Raw genomic sequence first — 23,659 nt, 5'->3', positions numbered from 1 at the left:
TAAAACTACTCTAGTTATTGAGTATTACTCTGCGAGGCTCCATAGTAATACAACTTCCGGACTAATACTACGAAGTGGCACTATTTTGATATCACCTATGTAAGTAAGTAAGTAATTTTTATTTGTACAGCGCTTTTCCAGACCAGGGTCACAAAGTGCTTAAACAATCAAAACAATATTAAATAAAGTATATACTTTAAAGGTCAATGAATGATATTGTTGTTCACCAAAGGAGAGAAGCGTAAACAGTTGAATTTTCAAAACAATGTTTTATCTGTTTAACAATTAACACATGAATACCGTACGTCCCCTAAACTGTATTATACGAAAAAAAAACATTTATTTTCACATTGTTAATGCTTTCTACATCAGTTGTGAAAGTTGTGAACAATGTTATTTTATGATGAAAATGTTACTCAGAGGGCAAAGCATGAGCCGGGGTTTGTATTTGATAAGAAACTCATCTTCAATCCACGACCAGCTTTTATTGAAAATCCCAAATGTTTTTGATTTCGCTTGTTTACTTGTCAACCATCCAGACGAGAGAACCACATGCAAACAATCTGATGTTTTATGGCGCCTCATTAGTGTCCAAGGTCCCAGACCCATCCACCGTCTCAGCAGACAAACCCCCACCTCTCCCGTGTCCGGTCCTGCTGCTGCTGCTGTGTTCCTGGAAGATGGCAAAATAGGAATCAATGAGTCATGTGTCCTGATAACTACTGACTCCCCGCGGGGCATCTTCAAAGGGCCCCGGAGGAGATAGAGGGCCTCGGCATTGCCCTCCATGGGGTAATTACATGTTGAGGCTCAATGGTTTCTGCTTCATTTCTATGGAGAGTCAAGCTTTGAGACGGACCACTTAACTATTCACTCGGTGCTGTTAGTGCAGTGGGACGCCTGTGCACTCGCTGGTGCCCAACTGGTGGCGGTACCTTCCCCAAAATTGTACTCACAAAATAAATACACTATTAAAAAAATTGCGTGCAGGAAGCAACATGGAGCCACATGGAATGAAGGTGTTTTTGCTGCAGCTGAGCGCACACCTGCCTGTTTCCAGGAAAACAAGCCGAGCCGTTTGAGTGTTTTTGAAGGCAATAAAAGAGACAAATACACTTAAGGGCTGACTAGTTACCTCTGGGCTTGTTTTGTTTTTCCACAACTCTTCTAGTTTAGAGACGCTTATTAACATCTGATGATGAGGAACAGAAGAATAATGAAAATAGCCTCAAGAAGAGATTTAAATACTTCTGGAAAAAAGTACCAAGAATAGCATAGACATAATTACAAAAATAATAAACTGTTATAAAGAATGACGCTAACTGTGTGTGTAATGTTATGAAATATAAATCAACGCTTCTTTAACTACTACATATGTTTTCAGTTTGAAGCGAAAGCAAGAACATTCAATCATTTGTTTTTAATTAACTGCATAAACTGCTGCGAATGTCGACCATGTCATCAACAGCTGCATATCAGAGTCCAACGGTGTGAATCAGATGCTCACAGCGTCTGTGGAAGGAGAGGAATCGCTGCCAAATATGATGACTACATGGAAAGTTGGGAGTGGTAGCAGGGAGACTGGATGGCTGCTGGTGTCTTTGGGTTAAGACCCCTGTAAGCCGTTGGGTGCACGAATGTAAACACAAGGGTGATCAGAGTCAAAACAGTTATTAACTTCCAGAAATGACGATGATATAAAAAAAACAATACTGTTCTTTTCTGTAACTACATGTGCATGACTGGGTGTCATTAAGGGTGAAGGCAGGAGTCGTCAAGAAAAACACTGGATTGTTTTCTTTTACATGTGGCTGCAACACAAAGAAGTATCTTGTTTCAGATGAAGTGTCCGGAAATAGAAAGATGGTCCTAAGTGATAAATCTTCTGTAAGTGTGATGCCTCAGTTGTGTGTGTAACTACAACACACTTCCAACCAGTCAACCCGGACCTCCAACACAGAGATGATACTTTAGCGCCCTCTAGAGATATAGCATGGTCTGCACCAAGTAAGAATTTACATTTGCAAATAAATAAATAAACTTTATCAATCGCTCTGAATACTAAATAAAGTAGTTAATGACAGTCATTAAAAAGAAGGAAAATTATAATTGTGGAAAAAATGGGCTGTGACTAGATTTTAGAAACGAACTATTTTAGATGATAATTTAATAAAGTTGATAAAGTGAATAACGTTTTATTAATTATATGAGTTCTTTGTTGTCATTAGTTTTGTCGTCTAGTATTAGCAAATGGCTGACAATAGCCTTTAAACTTCATTTAAATGTATATTACAGATATTATTTTATCCTTTTTTTTTAGGAATTTAAAATCGTTGATAGCAATGAACTCAATGCAGGTACTTATTTGCACAATATAGTAAATGCAACAGCATGAACAACTCATTCTGAAACACGGTTTGTATGGCTGGATGAAACACTTGCATTCTATACTAAAATGTAATCATGTAACCACATTATATCTTCTTGACAAAAGTAACAATATATATATATATAGATCTCTGGACAAACTACTGTCCATCATGGATGATGAAAGTCCTCTGAACACTGTCATCAGTGAGCAGATGCAACACTAATAGACTCAAGGACTCATTCATTCCTTGAGCTATTAGATTGTACAATTCTGAGTTTGGGGGCAAGAGTGGAGCGAAAATTATCATGACATTCTGTTCTATGTTACTCTTTGTATCCTTTGTCTTTGTTATTTGCCTTTGATCTATGTTCTTTATCTTTAGACTTAGATTGTGTCATCTTGTTCTTTCTCTTTATTTCTCTTTGTTATTGTTCTTATTTTTATGAATAATTGCTGTATTGCTGTGTCTAATTGAAAAAAAAAACTATTTCAATAAAGTTCTACCTTACCTGACCTAACCTAACCTTTATAGTTAAAAGTTATGTCGTATTTCGTTAAATGTGACCCATTTAAAAGCTATACAAATTGCCCTATCTTACTTTTAAAAAAAAAAGGTTTTATATTTTCATTATGTACACAATAATTTGTTTTGCAATTTTCTATTGCAAGAAAATGGACATTATTAAAATAAAGGCGTTCATCTTGAAGCTCTAACGGATAACGTAAAAATAAATGCGCTAAAAAAGGCTGGACTGGAATGAAAAACAAATGTTACCCATCCTTTTTTACCAAGCCCAGACAACAATACCAGTTGCTGTGGCGAAATGTCCGACGCGACTTGAATGCAACATCACACCCTGATTTTCCAAACATCCGGGCCCTTTGCGCTAACCAGTGAGTGGAGTGTGGGTAAGGAGGGCAGCGGACTGATGACAGCTGTCACGGTGGACAAAAACACCCGCAATCTGTCCACAGAAGACTTATGGAGCTCCCTTAACCCACCAGTCGAAAGGGGACAACGCTTCTACAGGGTCGGGGATCCTTTAAAAAAAAGCCGCTGAGGTAAATGGTGCGTTTATAGTGGGAAATGTGACGCGGAGATCAGTGCCAGTTTGCCCTGTCGTTCTATGAGGGCTAGCCGAGTGTAGCCTGCATTGCTAACGCGCTAACTGTCCTGCTAGCCTCCCATGAATCCCCCTCCTCGGTCATTCCTCAAAGAATGACGTATGTTTTGTGACGATATTTTCTATCCGAGGTAAGACTGGGATCAATGGCGTGGGGACGGGTATGCCGGATTCGCCGGGGTGGTTGCTAGAAAGCTAAAGTTAGCTCGCCAAGTTAGCTCACCCCCCCAATAGCTAGCTGGGTTAGCATAACCCCGATAACGTAGGACGGCTCCTGTCAACACAAGTTTCTTTATAAGTGACTAAATGTATTTTGAGTTTTTTAATTGAAACGAGCACTTACAAGTCACTGTGGATGTTGTTCATTTGTCGTGGATGTCATAGGAAACTAAAGTCAAACTTTCCCAACGTTATTTACTAACTTCTAGTCCTCAAAGGTGTTGTCGCCCTTTATGTCGATGCCTGTTTCCTTTAGATTTTACCTGGTTCTCTTTATTCATTCATGTCATTTAGACAAGTAAGTGAGTCATGAAACCAGTAAAATTAGCTTTGGTTATAACTTTCTTTTTTGTCCTTTGTTTAAGTGGTTTGAACTTAGGACCCATTGTAGGCGCCAAAGTTTCTTATGTTTTATCAAAAAGAGATTTTGTGTTCATCTTTAAATAACCTCACATCTTTTGTAGCTTATTTATTATTATATTCCCTATCCAACCAAATCCATGTCAATAATAATGATAATAAAACCAGTGTAGGGAAACATGCCGTGATGTAAAAGAGCTCTATCTTACTTTTAATTGTTATGTTTAGGTTGCTCATTGTATATTAAGTTAATACATACATTAAAATCAGTCACTAGTGAAGATCAAAACTTTGATTTATTAAATTAAGCCATAAGAAATTTGGTGTACTGTCCATTATTCTTGCTTCTGATAAGTGTTTATCCAAATTGTTGATGTTTTACTGGCCGTTAGTATATGATTGTTTTTTAAAAACATGTAATAACTTGTGAAATTTGGTAAAACTGAGTATATAATATCACATTAAAATTAAAATATTTAAAGCTGGAGAGATATGCGTGCCATGCTTCTCTCTGGTTCATGTCAACCACAGCTGTTTATCCAAAGTGCTAAGACGTGCTCATACGTGAGCGATGGTTTTCTTTCGAGGGAACAGGCACGTTGGTGATAAAGTCTTGCGCAATGTTTCATTGTCAAATCTGGATGTCGTCCAGAAAATGCGTGTTGCTCATTAGTGATCAATTTGGATTTTCTGTAATTGACCGAAATGAAAATGTATTTTCTTTCTGATCTTACTTTTCCAGTTATTTCAGTTTCAGTTTGGTGGAGGAGCAACAGTTGGGAACAGCATGGGAACACAAGGCTCGGGCCGGAAGCGGGCCCCTGTAAAAGATCGATTCTCTGCAGAAGATGAAGCACTAAGCAGCATTGCCAGAGAGGTATGTCTTATCAAACTATCTTATTTCTCTTTCTTTAGTGATGGTCTTGTTTCGCTAACTTCACAAGAAACTTTTCTAACAGTACGTAAAACAAATGTCGTTAAGTAGATTGTCATCTAAGCTGTTTAACTTAATAATATTGACAGATGTTTGAAAGGAAGTTAACACCCTGGAATAATAACAAGTCACTCTAATACATCAACATTTAATTATGAGACCAGTATGTAGACAATTTGTTCTTTATTTTCTGAATGTTCCTTGTAAAATATAATCAATAACATCTTAATGCTCTGAGTAAAAAAATAATATCTGCTGGACATTTTAAAGATACTTGTTCCTCTTTTAACACTATCTTTGTATGGAATGTTGTATGGAAGGAATGTTCATCTGATTAACCTTGTATTTCTTAATAGTTCCAATCAGAGTTCATGGGTATGTTTGTTGAAAAGTATATTGACTTCTATCTCACATCAGCTTTTAACACAGATCCATGATGGCAAACAAAACATTGTAGCCGGAGATCCAAAAACCAAATATGTTTCTCACCTTATTGTCGCACACACACACAAAAGAAAAATGCATGGAAGCAGATTCCTGTCTAAAAACACAGATTTGTCATCTGCCAAATCATTGCAATACAGTGTTTCACATTTTTCAAGTCTTGCTTTGATCCTCGGGGATGCTTTACGAAGTGTTTTAGTTTGTTGAGCAGAGCTGTTCGTTACGCAACAGATACTGTTGAAACTAAAAGTGCGCTGGTCAAAGTTGTGTCAGCAAGTTTGCCTTAGAAACGCTTGCAGCTATGCGGACATTCAGGTTCTCCTAGTCGAATTGTTTCTTTGGCAAACAAGTAGAGACAGCTGGTTAGGACCACAGAGACTGACTTGACATGAAGTGTTTTCACTAGGAGGGGGAACCTCAGAGGCAGCTGAGGAAGGATACCTGGCTTGTCCTAACTTGTCCTCAGATTATCCATTTTGTTCTCTAGCATGGGCTTCTTCATTTTTCCTTTAACATAAAACTAATCAATACGTTTGGATGTCTTCTGCTGCCCATAGAATTTAATATTTAACTCTTTTTTTTAACAGATTTTTAGACTGGGTAGTTCTGCTGTGATTCATTCTCGGGCTATTGGCATGAGGCTTTATTTGCCCTCTTCATAGTCACGCAGTCCAATCATAGAAACATGAGTCATCCGACCCTCCCATTCAGACTCTTAATTTAATCTCTTTGTGTAGCACAACCACCATTAGATCAGCACGGCCTAAAGGAGTTTGTGGGGTCAGGTAAACTTTGTGGGTTCAATCCTCATAACGCAGCAGTTGTTCCTTGCATTTGCCTGGATTCAAAGATACCTGCTTGTAAAGCTAGTGGCCTTTGCTTGGCATGGATTCTGTGCCGAGAATGACTGTGAGAATTTGAGCCTGCACCTCCACCACCAGCAGCGTGGCTCTAGTCTGAGTCATCTTACATTACCAGGCAGTCCATTCCTCTGGATACCACTAGCTTTACTTTACATCTGTCCATGGCTTTTAAATAAGTTAATATTCATCGTAGACCATACTCTCCATTTAAGAAAAACGTAGTTTAAAAAGTTTTTAGGCAAGAACTATGGACATCACCGGTCATATACATTGGGTACTGAAGAAAAAACGCCATACCTACATTCTTGTTTTTGGTCCATCTTAAGAACTCTGTATTAGTTCAGTGCTTTTTCACACTAACCCCAAATTATCAAAACATGAAAATGACTATAAATAAAAGATCAGACGTGTATTAATATGAGGTAAAAAATACCGTCTTCATATGCTAGTCCAATGACTAGAACCATCAAGTTTTACATAATTTTTGAAAGGGCTAGACTTAAAAGAATTTAATAACCCTTTTATTACTTGTACAATGATTGTGCTATAATCGCTACGAGTGTGTAGGTGAGCAGTTTTCTGTGTTCGGGGTGTTCCCTCGCCTCCTATTCAAAGTATTACAATGGGGACCAGCAACCCACTGACGGGAATAACTAGAAAACAATTTTGAGTAAATGTTTTTATGATGGTTGTTAAATGTGTCTTAGTTTACATACACGTCTGAGCTAAAGCTGTGGTGGGCTCGAACCTTTCTCAGGTGATTTATTTTTAATTAGACTTTTATTGCCGAGTGTTGTAGAGGTGTCTCCAATAGTAAACTTCTCCTGCTCATGTTACCCTGCCACCCCGTGGGCCGGTCAAGGCTATAGATAGGAACGGAGACAGAGCGCTCAGCTGTGCTGCTGTGCAGGAGCAGGTCATACTGTCGGACAGCTCAACAGGTGCAAAGCCCAGAACCAGCCGTCTCTCTCTGCACCTCTTGTCTGGTCCGTCCATAGATGCAACTATAATATTCATAGATCTCAATAATACTTTCAGTTTCATAATGCACTCGTCATAATAAAGTCTCCAGAAAAGTTGCAGACGGTAATACATTGAGCATGTATGAATACGTAGTATTATATGTATTCTCTTTAAAAGTGTAAGGTTGGTGTTTCTGCTTATCATTATTACAAACCTTCCCTACCCAGCCTTTTTATCAGCAAAATAAGGGTTGCATAGGGCTGTGTTATACTAGTGATGCTTCTGATATTTTTATGAAATCCAAGCATTATTACTAGTGGAAGGTGCAGATTAATAATGGTTTCTGTTAAGCTCCGGTGTCCTATGGTGTTTAGTATCTTATAATGCATCACACAAACGCAACTCTTCCTAAAGCAATAAAGATTGTTCCGTACATCAACAGCTTGAATGGAGCTGTTGATGTACTGTTTGCAGCAGAGTGTCATTTGTTTGTGAATCTGTAGTTGCTTTTGCTTCAGGCCATATTTGAAATAGCTTCTACCCCACAGGCCTTTTTTCTCTGGTGTAGAAGATAAGACAGTGCTGGAATGTTGACAGTGTTTGTCTCCTCTGAGATTCCATAGACATTACTCACAGTATTTAAGGACTGTCCATTGAGTTGTAGATAAATATGCCATTCTGCGGTAGGATGTTTAGTTTCAGACTATGCAGTCACATATATGATGACGTGAGTCCTCCCTCTGATTTCTACTCTGGAAAACATACATGTACTGGAGGAATATTTCCATGTGAGCTTTAATCCTAATTTGATGTTTTTTATGAGACATTTGTAAACCCAGAGACGGTGATTTGGGTCAGATCATGAGCCTTGGAAGGCTTCTTATTATGACTTCTATGCCTCATTAACAATTAAAACCTGATGCTATTTTATTCTATTTTGTCAGGGAGTCTCAGTTATTGAGAAGAAAATGCCTTTTAATCAGACGTGAAATGGTTTCCTCTTCGAATTTTTAATAATTAAAGGAGGCAGTCAGGACAAAACTGATAACACAAACAGTGAAGGTCCCTCCAAGATTGTACTTTGAAATGGATCATCAGTGGCACATTACTGTCTCAAATCTTTTCCTTTGTCCTGTATAAATGTATCTTAACGTTTACTCTGAGCTGTGAGATATGGGCACCTCCTTGAGAGGTATTTATTTTTGGATTATTTGACACTCGATTCTTACAATTTATGGGTATTTAAAAAAAAATGGTAAGTGTAAGAAATGTCCACTAACAAGGTTTTCTCATTCTTGGTGTCATCAGGCGGAGGCGAGGTTGGCCGCCAAGCGTGCAGCTCGAGCAGAGGCCCGGGATATACGAATGAGGGAATTAGAACGGCAACAGAAAGAGGTAAGAAATCATCAAAATATAAAATTTGATCAGCACATAACGATGGGATGTCATCGACATATTTTATCGTTTGCAAAAACTGTTTTAGTTTAACATAAAATAAATCTTATCTTGATGTTTATGTTGTTTGTATACATACTCCTCCGGTATAATGTAAAGATTAGAATTCTGTTATCACCATCTCATGGTAGCACTCTAATGCAAAATGTCTTTCTTGTAATGGGTGAGAAATGTTCATTAAATCAGGACTTTGTATATTGTAGCTCATAACTCCATACACTTATTTCTCTAAAACATGTCTTCGCAAGTGTTGTTATTAATCTTTTTTTGAATACTGAAGTACATCTATACAAACATGAATCCATTTGAATCTACTGTTCATTTTGAAGATATAATGTCCATTATTTAGGTTAGCAAGGCTAACTGATGAGTAGCTTACTCTTTCCTAATTCTATCAACCTACGCCTGTATTTTTTCATATGAAATACTCCTCAAACCACTGAGCCACAAAATTTGAACTACTGTCTATGTTCTGCTCTGCCTTAAAGCCTCAAAGTCTGTTTTTATAAAGTAACACATGATGTGCAAAAATATATCCAGAAAAAAAAGAGTCCTACTCATCCACAGATGTGACCAGATCTATTCTTGAAATCAACGTTTCCTTGTCTTTTTCAAGTTTCAGCACTTTTTGAGTCGTGATTGTATGTTTTTCCTGGCTCATTCCCTCCCCCGTCCAGATTTCTTACCGCTCTTCCAGCAGTAGCAACAGAAAATGGGGTCAGATCCACCAGTGGATGGTACGGCAGAGTGAGAGTGTTGGCGATGTCTCGCGTTACTAACCCAGTTTTGTGTAGATTCTGGATGTTCCACTATACTTAACTTGAGGATTGCCTGGCTGTGGAATTTGTTTCTCCATATGTTTGCTTTGGAGACTATTTAATCTGAGTGTGTGCATGAGTCTATCTGCTCAAGACCTTTGAGTTTGTTCAGGTTTACGTATGGGTTTGGCAGCCACATACAAGGTGCTGCATGACTTTAAGGCGTGTTTAATCTTTCACATGATGTGAATGTGTGCAGTTCTAACTACAAAGTCAAAAAATTTGCTGTGTCGACAGCTTTGTTTTTGTAACATGATCTAGAAGCCTGGACACGTGTGAATGGCTTTAATTTTGGTACGACATTTGCAGTATTTTTGCCTGGTGTGGTTTGCACAGAAATGGTTTCAAACATCTTTCTCTGATTTAGCAACTCTCACTTTTCATTTGTACCAACTTTCTTTCCTGGCTTCAGGCCGACTCTGAAAAAGCCAGAACCCCTAGTAGTAGTAGAACAAGCAGTCGTCATCATCGGGTGTGTATTTTTTTCCCTTACCTTCTCCCCCTTCCCTGCTCCTATTTCCTTTCTTCTCTCCACTGTAATCCAGCACTAAATCCCTCATTTTCCTTTCTGTCTGCTTTCCTGCTGTGACTCCATGTTTCCACATTAATAGGGGTTGGATGACGATGTCATGTCAGTCCGCAGCTACAGGGTGCGTATATAAATTTCACCCCTGCAATGGTTATAAAGACTAATGTATAAGAGTCTTTGTTCTTTTGAAGAAAAAAAAGCATTACACATTCACTTTATGAGCTAATGTTTCTGGATCATTTCTGTTTAGTATAGGAACAGTTTCCTGATGTTTTTCTTTTCCTTTTATTTGTTTAGTCCACCTCTTCATCAATTCGAGACTTGGGTTCGAGCAACAGTCGACCCAGTTCCCGTAGAAAAGATCTGGTGCGTTGTTTTGTGTGTGCGTGACTGCCAGACGAAGTAGAAGAGCTGGTTATCTGCCTGTCATTATCAAAGTTATTACGGAGTGAAGTGAGATTAACACGGAGCTTTGTGCTGGATAACAGTATAGTCATGCTATTTTATTTTTTTTATAAGTAGAAAATATGTGGATACTATGTATTTCACTACATCTTTAGAAATTTCAGTTGCACGAGTGCATCCCAAAATGCATCCCAAAACTCATCAGCATCTTTTTTACCATTCTTCTAATCTGGATTAATGCTAATCCCTGACAGCAGTCTGCTACAATATGATTACAGCATTAGTTGATAATATGGCATTAAATGTCTGAGAAGAGTCCTGATAACAAATAATTTGTGTCTGTAGTGTTAAGGATAATTGTTTCATTGTAAACTAACATTTATATTATTGACTAGTAACCGCAAAGAAAGGGATTTAAGGGGCATTAAATTGAGTAATTTGGAATGCAAGTGCAGGACAAAGTGATGCCAAGAAGAAACAATTATGTGTGATGGGAAGTGATTGGCTTGTCTGCTCTTTTGATATCTAATTTTGCTTTTAAATGGCTTTTAAATGGCATCTAGAGGCGAACTGTCTGGATCATAAGACATTAATAAAGTGATAGTCATGATATAATGACTGTTGAATATCTCTTACTGGTTTCCTAATATAGAACAGAGTGAATCAAAGATGTGTTTGTTCTGCCCGAAATGCCTACATGAAACTAAATTGTCAAGCTGTGTGACGGTTAATTCCACACACCAGGGATGTTGTGTTTTAGAGTGATTTTGTGACCCTATTGTTTTTGCGCTTAATCTCCAGTACTGCCTGCGGATCATCATGTTTGAACATCCAAGGTCTTTTCCGTCTGTTTTTTGATCAGTCATTGTGACTTTTTCCCCTCTATCTACAGTCCGATGGTCTTTCCTCTGTCTCTGGCCTCAAGAGTTCTCGCTCTACTGTATGTACCAACGTATTGTTGTTTTCATTTTCTTTTCATCGATCTGTCTCACATTCCTGTCCTCTGGGCCTCACAGAGCTCTGTGTACAATGACCTGCATAAAAAGTCCTCGTCCAGCTCCTCCAGGAAAGACCTGCTGGTTCGTTTCTTTTAAGCATGCAGGCAGTGTGGTCAATGAACCATTCGACATTGATCTTAATCCAAACATGAACCATTGTTTGTCTTTAATATGTGATCAAATAACCATGACTGTGCGGTCAAACTATGTTCCTGCCCTCGCAGACCGGACTCTACCATGATCAAAGGAATTACAGCAGCCTCTCAAAGACCAAACTGCCACCGCTCACCTCCACCTCCTCTTATCAGCCGCGGGTCTGTCCACTTCTCTTTCATTCAGGATGATAGTACTATAGTTGAAGCATTTTATCTACTATCTTTATTACCTCCATATATTTTTATGTTGCCGCGATAATGAAATCTGGGTCGCCTAAAAACAGAAAAGATGTGTTCCATGTGGTCCCAATAAGGGACGAGGATTGTTTTGACAGTCGAATAGTTTGTTATTTTAATAGACCATAACGTTGACAACGGCTGCCATGACGACTGATTTTTGCAACGCTGTTGCCTGGAACCCTTAGATTTGGATAAAAAGTCAGCAAAACACTTATCCGGTTTCCTGTGGCTCTTCATCCTTTTGCTTTCCCTACTGCAGCATTTCTCTTTCCTCTAAACCCACTTTCCCCTGCTCCCCTGATCTTTGACAGGCCACCACTTCCTCATCCTCCACCACGGGCGCACCGCTATCTCGTAGCTACAGCACGGTCAGTCCAGGTCCAGCACCGCATACCTTCAGTCCACGTCAGACGCACATCTTTAGTTGCCACATACGCCGCAGTGTATCTTGAAGTGCTTATTTTTAGCTGTACAATCTAAACACCCAGAAGGTTAGAAGGTTAACTACAAGAAAACTCACTTTCTGTTTGAAGACAATTTCCACTTTCTTGCCGCATTTATCCGTGAACTCTAGTTTACCCCTGTGGGTTAGTTAATTAAATGAAAACAAAAATGGCAGAATAGGAAATGAATCACTTACTTAGAAGTTGTTAACCTCTCATTGTGTAAAACTTAAAGTCGCAACAGTTACGCAAATGTTGATTTTGACTTAATTAAGTTGATTAAAATACGATTTTCAGGATACTTTCTGAATTCTGATCTCTTTAAAGCTCCTGGTAAAGTGTCTGGTCAAAGGGTGTTTTTGGCAGTTTGTAAATTTCTAATTGATTATTTTTGCATCATTGCTAACATGAATACAATGCTGTAGATTCACCTTCCCTTTCACGTTTCACTGAGCACCGCATTGACTCCCACGTCCCCCCCCCAGGCCTCTATTTGTGACGACACCGGACTTTACGGCTCGGGCCAAAGTTCAAGAGCTGTAAGTCGTGTGTGTGTGAGCGAGCGTTTTCAGTGCTGCCGCTGCCACATCATCCTGCTGTTGAGAGTGTGACTTCCTTCACCTTAATCCCCTGTCCTCTGCTGCCCTCATCCACAGCCCTCTGAATATAGCTGGTACTCCAGCTCTACTCGCAGCAGCCCTGCGGTGAGATCCCCCAAAACCCACCAGCATGGTGTCCACTAACATCCCGAAATAAGAATCTAATAGCCCTAACCTTATTGAGATCCTATATCATCTAAAAACAGTTGTATTATAACATGTTTAACTTGGCGTGACTTTGTATTCCTCGCTGTGGTTGCCTCGTTCTGGCTAAGAAAGTGAGGCAAGGATGCTGAACTCGCTTGACCTGCGTTGCTGTGTTTGATCAAATTATCCTAAGTGCATGAGTCGGCATTATTTATAGCGATGGAGTCAATTGAGAAATCCTATTATCTGTTGAATGTAGTGAGTCCTTGTGGATGGTTTGGAGAGGTTTAAACACCTTCAACAGCTATGATTCTCATCAGGGACCTTTTTGTGTATGTGTGTGTGCGTGCCCATTTGTATGAATGTGTGTGTTTGTCTGTTTTCATCAGTCCTCAGATGATGACACTGTCAGCAGCATTTCCCAAGATCGCTTCAACCGGGGCCGCAGAGATAGTGTGGTGAGCTGTAGGGACGATTCACCTGTTTCTGTTTTACTGATATAATTCTGACTAGGTGTCAGTAATTTAGAATATTTCACCCTTTTTGTCTCAAACTATTCAAATCCCTTCCTGTCCTCTTCTCATTCTGTGTTTCTCTCCACGGGTCTCCTTCCACCCCCAACTTTAACCTGAAGTCGTCAGACTTCTCGGATATTAGTGAGTCAGCAGCTGATTATTTCAGCCGCTCCAACAGAAGAGGCAGTATTGTTTCCGATCTCGATGATCTGAGCATTCCCGACCTGGACGCTGTAAGTGGTTTCGCTCGAGTCCGTGAACTGGAAATTGCTGTGCCAGGAGTTGTTTTGACATGAACTAATGCACGTGACTTTTCCTTCACTTTAACATTGGTTGTAAAAGAGCACTACCACTGAGTGACAGTAAAATTGGAAGCGATTGCCTTGCTGGAACCGTTGGGAGTAAAAATAGACACTGATTGAATTTTGTATCTGTGCCTTGTGAGTCGTTTTATGACTTGTAAATATGACACACTCCGTCTGACTCATCACAACTCCAGGAGTAACTAATCCATTCTTTACAGATGAGAAAACGCCTCTGAGCATGGGAAGAGTGGCTCGCTAACAACCAACAAATGCTCTTCACCTTTTACAATATTTTCTTTTTTTTGTCTTTCAGCTAGATGAAAAATGCGACAAACAGTATACAGATTACAGTCGGGTGAGTGTAACGTTTATAAAACTTCCCTTGTAATCAAATTAGTTCTTCTGTCAAATTGGGGACATATCGGGCGAATGGATTAATGCTTCAAGTGAGGGAATAAATAAAAACACTAATTCAATAAAGAAAAAGGAAAAACAAGATATAAAAATACATATATTCGTCTGCCCCTCACCAACCTTTCACTACTGTCTCTCATGAAGCTAATGATCCAATTATAATCTGTAAAACATTCTCAAGTTTGGTCTAACTTGTTATTTTTAAAGCATCATCTCTTGAAGGCACTTTCACATGAGCAGGGTACACACCCTGCTCATGTGAAAGTGTTTTCATGAGTGTTTGTTGGAAGCTTCCCCTTTGGGTGTGAACAGGAACTCATGATGGGTAAACTAAAACACCATCTCATCTATCATTACAATCATAATTTACTTGTGTAAATCTTATAATATTGGCCCTTTATTGTGTATACTTAAATATACACACGTCCTTCTGCAAGGTTCATATTTCCACTTATAATTGCTTGTTCATCCAATGAATTACAAAATTGTAAAATAGGTTTGGGTTTTTTTTATCTAGTGGATGTGGGGAGTAAAATTCAATAAAGAAAAAGGAAAAACAAGGTATAAAAATACATATTTTCGTCTGCCCCTGACCAACCTTTCACTACTGTCTCTCATGAAGCTGATGATCCAATTATAAGCCTTATTTATTGAATTATAAGCATTATTGAATTTATTTTTTAGTAAATGTGGTTGAAGTGGAAAAATGTAGGAGAAGAACACTCAAAAACTATTACACGTACACAATAGTTTACTTTCTTAATAAGGAATTAAAACCTTATTTACATTTTATTTAAAGTCTCAAATAATTACAAAGTTATCTCAAGACACTTCACAGTTTAAATAGCACTGTACAAGAGAATTGAACAACGGGTCCTAGTGTTTCACAAAGATCGACTGGCTACAAAAAACGGGCAGAAACCTCAAGCAGAACCAGACTTCGTGTGTACTGACTTCTGCTGTGACCTGCTTGGAGGAAGAAGACAGACATTCTGAACCAATGTGAATATTGTGAACATAAATTCACCTGATAATTTACACAAATTATGCTGCAACAAAATCTAAATGTTGTCATCGTGTCAACACCTGGGGTCATCTCTGGAGTATCAAAACACTTGAAGCTCCTACAATCTATACGTAAAAGCTAAACTGTGTTGTGCTTCCAGCCATCTTCTCGCTGTGCCACACCAGGACTGTCAGCAGCTACTTTGGCATCTCTGGGTGGCACCTCGTCACGACGGGGCAGCACCGACACTGGCAGCATCTACGAGCCTGACACAAGTCTGAGTGAACTTAGGGTAAGAAACAACCGACTCTGACGCCTCATTTATTTATGATCGTTTTAGAATCCTTCTCGAGATGCTAGTTTCTAAGTTTTAAACATCATACCACTGTGTTGCCCTCCCTGCTCCTCAAAGTGTTTTGCTTTAACAGTTTTTCTTCCTGCTCGGGAGGTTTGGATGTTCCCCATGAAGCTGTATTTGTTTAATTTGTGACTGCTGGTCTTAGATGTGCCAGCTCTTGAGATGGCAGCACGGGTGCTTGACTTTCCTTGACAATCCCCGACCTCTTTACCCAAACTATTCCCTCCATCTGCTCTACAGGATATCTATGAACTAAAGGACCAGATTCAGGATGTAGAAGGGCGATACATGCAAGGGCTTAAAGAGCTGAAGGTAGTGGGGCTTGAGCTCACAGCATGCCTTCTCTTGTCCTGTGGGAGCAAGTATTACGTCACTAACCCTCTTTGCCTCTCTTCTTCTACCCCTCTTGTGCCTCCTAAATACACAACCATGTGTGTTCTCGTGCTCCCAGTCTGAATTGCATCATGAACTGTCTTTTGCATGATCTTCCTGCACCTTCAGTCCGGTCCAACACACTCTGGCTGTGGTGATAAAAGCAGACACTCCCTCTGTTCTGCTGGGTTATTAAAGGAGAAGGTGTAAAAAGCTCCACCTGGTGACCGACAATTGCTATGACTTGAATTTCAGGTTCCTGCCTCTGCGACGTCACCAGAGGGTTGGATGACCTCCTGTTTTGACGTCACTTCTGGCTGCCTCAACACCTTTATCTATTCATAGAGTAGTTTACTAACAAACCTGGATTCTTGTAGTTCAACTGAGGATTATTCATACCTTATCACTGAAAGTAGTCTTTTTTTTTCCAGCTCCTCTTTTGATACATTTTGTATATTTTACAAAAAAAATAATACAAAATATCACACGTCTCAATTGTACTGTGGGTTTTTTTTGTTTTTGTTTTTAATCAACATAATGTTGATCTTAAAATGATGCTTCATGTCCGTCAGGAGTCGCTAACAGAAGTGGAGGAAAAGTATAAGAAAGCCATGGTTTCAAACGCACAGCTGGACAACGATAAAGGAAACCTCATCTATCAGGTTGACACACTAAAGGACGTCATCGAGGAGATGGAAGAACAGACGGCCGAGATGAGGAGAGAGCTGGAGGAGAAGTCAAAGGTGAGGCATCGTACCTTAGTATGGAGCAGACCTGGCCAATGTCCGGCCCTTCAACTGTATTCATGTGGCCCTCATGTGGTCAAAGATGATGTGGAGACTCACAATTATTTTTGAATTAATTTCTATTCTTTATTACTAGTCTCTAAATATGAATATAAGGTTCAATACTTTTTTCCTCTTTTTGTGAGTATTCAAAATAGTAACGGAGATATATGAAATAAAATAAAAATGATAATTCTAGCACATTATAATATATCTACTATATCAAATGTGGCCCCTGAGGAAATTGGGTAATTGCCCACCACTGAGATTTAAACGGTTGATAACTTAAATTATTTTATACCACTACTTATGTTTAAGAGCACATTATTCTAAAATAAATTAATAAAAGTATTAAAAATGTAATGCTGCCTCGATTTGAATGTATCAAACTCGAGGCAAAATACTTCCCCCGTGCGCCTACATTTACTGTGTATGAAAATTAGATTAAATAAAAAAACAAGATGGCTTCTTAACCATGCTGACTTCATGGCTCACAAAGTTTGAGGGCCATGGAGAAAGCTAAATGTGCAGAAAAGTAGGGAGTAGGATTGAAGTTAGGAAACCGAATGTGTGTTTTGATGAAATCTGTTTTATGCTTAAGTAGACTAATGGTTTTCACTAATCGACCATTTGTTTGCCCTAAAACTTTTTTAACTTTTTTTAAAGCTTCTCCCATTTGGTAAGCATGTGTTTTCTTTGTGCTTTCAGGAATTAGAAAGGCAAAAGCACACGTGTAATGTCCTGCAGCACAAACAAGAAGAACTGAAAGAGGGAATCCGGCAGAGAGATGAGCTCATTGAGGTACTGCATCTGCCGAATATTACAAAAATGTGTTGTTTCTACAAACACGCAGACGTTTGTGTCCGACACTTCTGCTGGAACCAGATAAGAAATGATTGACGCTGGCCTGAGTCGAGGAGATTTCTCTGCTCGTTCCTGCTGACATTTAGCTGTGTTTGATCATTTTATCTCAGTCCGGGCATATTGACTGTCACGACCCACACAGTTCTTCTCTTTCACCTGGTTCTGTCTCACTCTTTGTACGTGACTTCATTGTTCTCTTCATGTCTCCTCTTGTTTTTGTTCCATCCTGCCACCGTTCACTTCTCCAGGAGAGCCAGCGAATGCAGACTAAGTTAGATGCCCTCACCAGAGAGGTGTTTGACCTGCAGGAAACGATAAACTGGAAGGACAAAAAGATTGGGGTAGGAGGTTCCACACGTGTGCTCTGACAGACCATGAGAGGCATTCGATTATTTTTAAGCGCCGTGTCTGGTCCGTTTCTCGTGCCTCTCATGCTCTCTCTGCATGACGGAAGACCCTCTGCTTCAGGCAGTAGCACCCCATCCCAGAGCACAGTGTGAACATGTGCATGTCTTAAGAGCGTTTGAGTTTTGATCCGGCAACCACAACATGGGTCGACATTGCAGTAACAAGTGAAACCTTGTCTAACACCTCTGCAAAGGAGATTCATGTTTTTGCTAACATTGGATGTGAACGATTGACATCAAATATTTTAGTTGTAAATTACTTTATTTAAAATAGGTTATGTTATATTTGTTGTCCGGTAATTTGTGAGAATTTAGGAAGGTTTTAAAGCTTTCGTCATTTACTTGTATGGCCTCTCACTGCTGCTGCCTGCACAAGACAATTTGAAAAACCTGGCCTTATAAAAAGAAACACAACAACATCCTTGAATGAATCAACTACTGTATGAGTTGGTGAGAAAGTATGTTGTCAATCAACATGTTTAAGAGTATGTCGGAGACAACTGTCAGACTTACAACTGAGAACTCTGGAATGAAACTGATGTAACTACAGAGTCAAAATCGTTCCATCGTCATGGAAGTAGTTTAGTTAATTTCTGTATTTATGAGCTCCTTGGCTGAGGAATGCACCGTCTCTGTGCTTCCAAACTTTAATGATGATCTTCTTCCATTACTACACAATTTAAGTAGTTTGCGGAACGACACACAATTCTTAACATTCGAGGAAAAACTAAGATTCAATTAACTTGAGGCAGAAGTCGTGTGTTCATCATCATTTCTTCATTAATACAGCAAGTACACATAAGCGTTCATGTATGTCAATTCATTACTGGACGTTCTACCTCGAGATCCAAAGCATTTTCATCGATCTGTATGGACTTTTATAACCTGTATTATAAAGCTAGTTATTGTGTAACGATAGTTAGGTCGTTTCTCCTCATATACTAGGTAATTTTCAGAATTTATGTTTTTTTTTTTGCTTTACCGAAATGTGTTTCTTCATAGCATGACATGCATGGTTCACGTTGACGTTGGACCTTAAAAAGTTTATAACCGAGACAAAGAGAAACACGCCCATCCCTTCTGTTGTTCACGTCTCCTCTTGACTCGTGTTTCTCCTTCCACCTTGTGTTTTCTTTAGCGTGGTGCTCGTTCGTTTCACACCAGAGCATTTGCATGTAGTGCTGCATGTCTGTCCACACTGTGTCCGACTTGTCCTCAGCCTCTTTTCTTCTGCTGTCTTTGTCTCCTCTCGTCCTCCGGCCAGGCCCTAGAGAGACAGAAAGAGTACTTTGATTGCATTAGGAATGAGAGGGACGAGCTCAGAGATGAGCTCGCTGACATCAAGGGGAAAGCCAAAGCTGGAGAGGTAGGTCTGCCCAAGTCTCCCAGGATGTGTGGCGGCTCAATGAGAAAGTTCTAATCCTGTTCCTGCGCTAGATCTGTTTTGTAAGGTGTAATGCTTATTCAGAATACTGAATGATTTTAATATCAACATTTAAATGTATATATTAAAAGGTTGAATGTTTGATTTACAAAAAATTGAAGATTTTCTGTAAATGAATGCATTTAATTTCACACATAATTTTATATTATTATTCCACTAATTCAAAAATAAATTAAGATAATTCAGTATTTTTGAATACTTAGCCTTTTTAAATGAATGTAAAAATGTTGGTATAAGAGTTAGAATTATTGAATTATTAGAAAATCAATATCAATCTCTGTGTAAAAGAAAATTAATTGATTTACCTTTTAGCCTTTTAATTTTTCAACTCAATTGTTTTTAAAAAGGAAAATTAAACCTTTCAATAAAGAACATATTGAAAACGATAAAACCAATGCATTCTTTCAATGTAGAATTTAATGAATTCAGTTATTTAAACTATATATAAATTGCTTAAAATACATATGAATAAACCAAAGTTTTTAAAAAAAAAAAGAATAACCTATAATGCCTAATTCAACCAGTAATAATAAATAATGAATTCAATATTCTGATGGCACGGATCTACCTCCACACTACTTGCTATGCAGTAAAGCAAGGAAAGTGAAAACAAGTTGATCTAAAAGCGCTGAAACGTGTCCAAACACAACATTGTATCTACTCCTAAATATTTGTTGCCTCAGGCATGATTTTGCAATCCTTCTCTTCCAGGTGCACCTTCCATTTTCTTTTTTTATGATCTGCCAGAATCACTGTGTTTTAAAGAATTTGTGTCATTATTTCTTGACTGTCACCGATTCCTCTGCGTTCTTTCTACTTGCAGCAACACGGGCTGGTCATCATCCCAGACGGCGCACAGAACGGAGACATCAACCACGAGCATCTGTCCTCGGGGATCACTGTGGTCTCCCAGGAGGCTGCTCAAGTGCTGGAGTCTGCAGGAGAGGGTCCCCTCGGTGAGTTTTGGGGGGGTTTGTTTCCTTCCTTGGTCCCTGATCCATTAACAATGTGACAAACTGGAAACAAATGGTTCCTTCAGTGCAATTATTTTTGAGAGATTTTCATTTTATTTTAACACTTTCCTTTGGTGCAAACACAAGGGAATATCAGTTGTAAACCTCACACATCAAACACTTTGGTGCTTTGCTCAAAGGCACCTTATATCTTTCCAGGAATTGACCTCACTTTTAGAAACTGAGTGATGGTTCCTGAGATGAAGATGGTCTGTTTAGCTGAGGGTCGCCACAGCTTCAAAGTTAAAAGAAACATTTTTCCTGTTAAAGATATATTAGCAGGATTATGAATCCTTTCGTCTTCTTCGTCTCCTTTAGATGTTTTGATCTTGTCTGAGCCGGATCTCGACAGTTGAGACGAATGTGTGGCTCTGGTTCATGTAGAATCCATCAGTTTGATGCTGTAGAGAAGCAAAAACACTTGAGAAGCATTTTAACTGAGAATCCACATTTTAAGCCACTTTTACATTTTAATCTTAGCAGGTGGAAATAATGATTATTTTTTGTATTATTAAAAAAAAAAAAAAAAAACAGTTTGATGTGTAATAAATAAATGAACGAATAAATAAATGCATGTGTGTGTGTATATATATATATATATATATATATATATATATATATATATATATAGTGATGGGCTGTTGAAGCTTCATGAAGCAGTGTCATTATTCTCAGAGTCCACTAGATGGCGGTCTCTACTTTCCTTTGTTTTGAACAACCGTTCTAATGAAACATCACATAATTTTTAAGCTGATGGCGCCACCTAGTGACCTCTAAACAACATGACACTGCTTCATGAGACAATCACTAATATATATATTCCACCAAAGTAAGTGCAGCTCTAACTTGAGTTTTAGATTTATTTATGAATATTTCATTTTAAATGTCGACAGTTTTTTAATTATGACAGAAATTCACGTAAACTCCTTGGCTGTGGTAATTAACGTATAGACGCACTTCAGTGAACATGTTGTATGAACGTTCAGTTTTCAATGTTTCCAAACAGATGGAGACTTGTCTACAATAAGATGTCTATGTGAAAATGCATCTTCACTACTTTATGAATGTACATGCAAACTTATAAATAATGAAGTGTAGAGAAAGTTGTGGCTGTATATATTTGAAAAGGTCACGTGACTCTCGCCTGTGTGCAGACGTCAGGCTACGGAAGTTGGCCGAAGAGAAGGACGAGCTGTTGGCTCAGATCAGGAAGTTGAAGAACCAGCTGGAGGAGGAGCGGCAGAAACACCCGAAGGTCGACGGCACGTTCCCGGACGGGGAGAGGATGGAGAACGGTACCGACCTGCACTTCATCGAGATGCAGAGTGAGTTTCCCCTCGTGGTTGATGCACATGACGGGTCTTCAGAAGGTCACAGCGTCTCTCTCTGTCTCTCTCTGTCCAGGAGACGCCAACAGGCAGATTAGCGAATACAAGTTCAAGCTTTCCAAGGCAGAACAGGAAATGGGTACGATGGAGCAAAATGTAAGTCACTGAAGAAACCATGAATTAAAAGCAACTTCACTTTTTCTGATTTATTCCAGCAAATTCACGATATCACCAATACCTTGTTTGGTTAATATTATGAAGTTATTATTAGTATAACGACCAGGAATGTAACGACAGTTCTATGAGTGCGTGTGTTTGAGGGGCCGTCAAAAAATTAATAATTGAAAATTAAATGATAAAATCAAGCTTAATATGCTAGAATTATTATTTTATTGTATTTCATCTTCCTTTTTTTTAATCTGATATTAAAATTAATTTCTTCCATATTTTCCATATTCACTTTTATCTTTTTTGAGGGACAATAGAATTGAGAAATGCGGGGCACGAGTGTCCTGAAACAAAAACCCCCGTAGTCATATTTATAGACTAGTATTGAACCATATGAAATAGAATTGTTAGACTCAAAATAAAGTTTATTTCCTAGAGGGCCAAATCGCTGAGAAAAAGAATGGATGAAGGAAACAAACGTGTGTCTCTTGTGTCCTCAGATAAACAGACTTGAAGGACAAGTGTCCCGGTACAAGACGTCAGCAGACAACTCGGAGAAAGTAGAAGACGACCTGAAGGCGGAGAAGAGGAAACTTCAAAGAGAGGTAAACAAACGCGAGCGACATCAGAAGAAGAGAACTCGATTGACGGCTCGATTCTTCTGTCTCATCTCAGCTCCGCACGGCTCTGGACAAGATCGAGGAGATGGAGATGACCAACAACCACCTAGTGAAGCGGCTGGAGAAGATGAAGGCCAACAGGAACGCCCTTCTGTCCCAGCAGTGAGGGCCCCGGCCCCTCCCTCGCCGCCGCCGCCACCACCATCGTCATCATCATCATCACGCAAGTCCTTAAACTCACAGACCTCCAGACCGTGCGCCCGCGGCACGTCTCCCCATCCTCGGCTGTCAAGATGTGTAGCTAACCCGAACCCCCCCTAAATCGTAGCAGAGATGAGAAATGGAACTTTTTTTTTTCTTTGGCTGGGAGATTCTGGAGGAAACACGTGGTGAATAATCGATGCTGGGAGAAACTGGTCACTACATTCAGAGCTTTCTACTGCGACATGTTATCCACGATAATTTCCTTCTGGCTGGGTGCTTGGCTCTTCTAACTTTTTTTTTGTTTTTGTTTTGTTTTTCTTCTTCATAAGTTGCATGAATGAGTACAAAAAAAAAAAATGAGGCTTTTTAAAACTCTTCAAACCATGGAGGCTGCTCCGGCCCTGCACCTTCCCAGCTTCCCTCACACAGTGAAGTGCCTTTTCACGCTCGGAGTCTGGGGATCTGCACCGCGACATGACACACGTTTTTAAAAAAAAAGGTACACGACGATGTATTTAAGGAAAAAAGAGAGAGAGAGGAAAGAAACTTGGTGCCGTTTGGGGAAAAAAAATGTGTAGAACCGACCGCGTCTGCTGCAGTTTCATTGAAATTTTTCAAATATTTAAAATATTTCTTGAAAATAAATGTGTAATTTACAAACGTTTGTGTTTCGCCGAGTCATCGTAAAGTGGTCGACCATTCTGACGAGTCATCTACCTCAAAAAATGATTGTGTTGTACATGAGTGTTTTTCAATGCTATTAAATATGCTCTAGTTACCATAGCAACA

The 23,659-nt window shown here is 39.2% G+C and overlaps 1 protein-coding gene across 1 annotated transcript; it reads left to right on the top strand.

Annotated features, from left to right (window-relative positions):
- The first annotated feature begins 3,239 nt into the window (after nt 1-3,239).
- lrrfip2 (leucine rich repeat (in FLII) interacting protein 2) lies at nt 3,240-23,530 on the top strand. The gene is made up of 26 exons (XM_087803204.1): nt 3,240-3,433; nt 4,826-4,951; nt 8,587-8,673; nt 9,411-9,470; nt 9,964-10,023; nt 10,163-10,201; nt 10,378-10,446; nt 11,378-11,425; nt 11,502-11,564; nt 11,708-11,797; nt 12,190-12,246; nt 12,807-12,860; nt 13,457-13,525; nt 13,702-13,815; nt 14,201-14,242; nt 15,468-15,599; nt 15,906-15,977; nt 16,610-16,780; nt 17,531-17,623; nt 17,935-18,027; nt 19,358-19,459; nt 20,361-20,493; nt 21,705-21,875; nt 21,955-22,034; nt 22,547-22,651; nt 22,722-23,530. The coding sequence occupies exons 2-26, from the start codon at nt 4,862-4,864 to the stop codon at nt 22,830-22,832; spliced, it is 2,205 nt and encodes a 734-aa protein (XP_087659330.1). The 5' UTR covers nt 3,240-3,433; nt 4,826-4,861; the 3' UTR covers nt 22,833-23,530.
- The last annotated feature ends 129 nt before the right edge of the window (nt 23,531-23,659 follow it).

The sequence above is a fragment of the Callionymus lyra genome, chromosome 11 (assembly GCF_982586985.1).
Source record: "Callionymus lyra chromosome 11, fCalLyr1.hap1.1, whole genome shotgun sequence".
NCBI classification, from domain to species: domain Eukaryota; kingdom Metazoa; phylum Chordata; class Actinopteri; order Syngnathiformes; family Callionymidae; genus Callionymus; species Callionymus lyra.
This window is presented reverse-complemented; position numbering and strand designations above follow the sequence as displayed.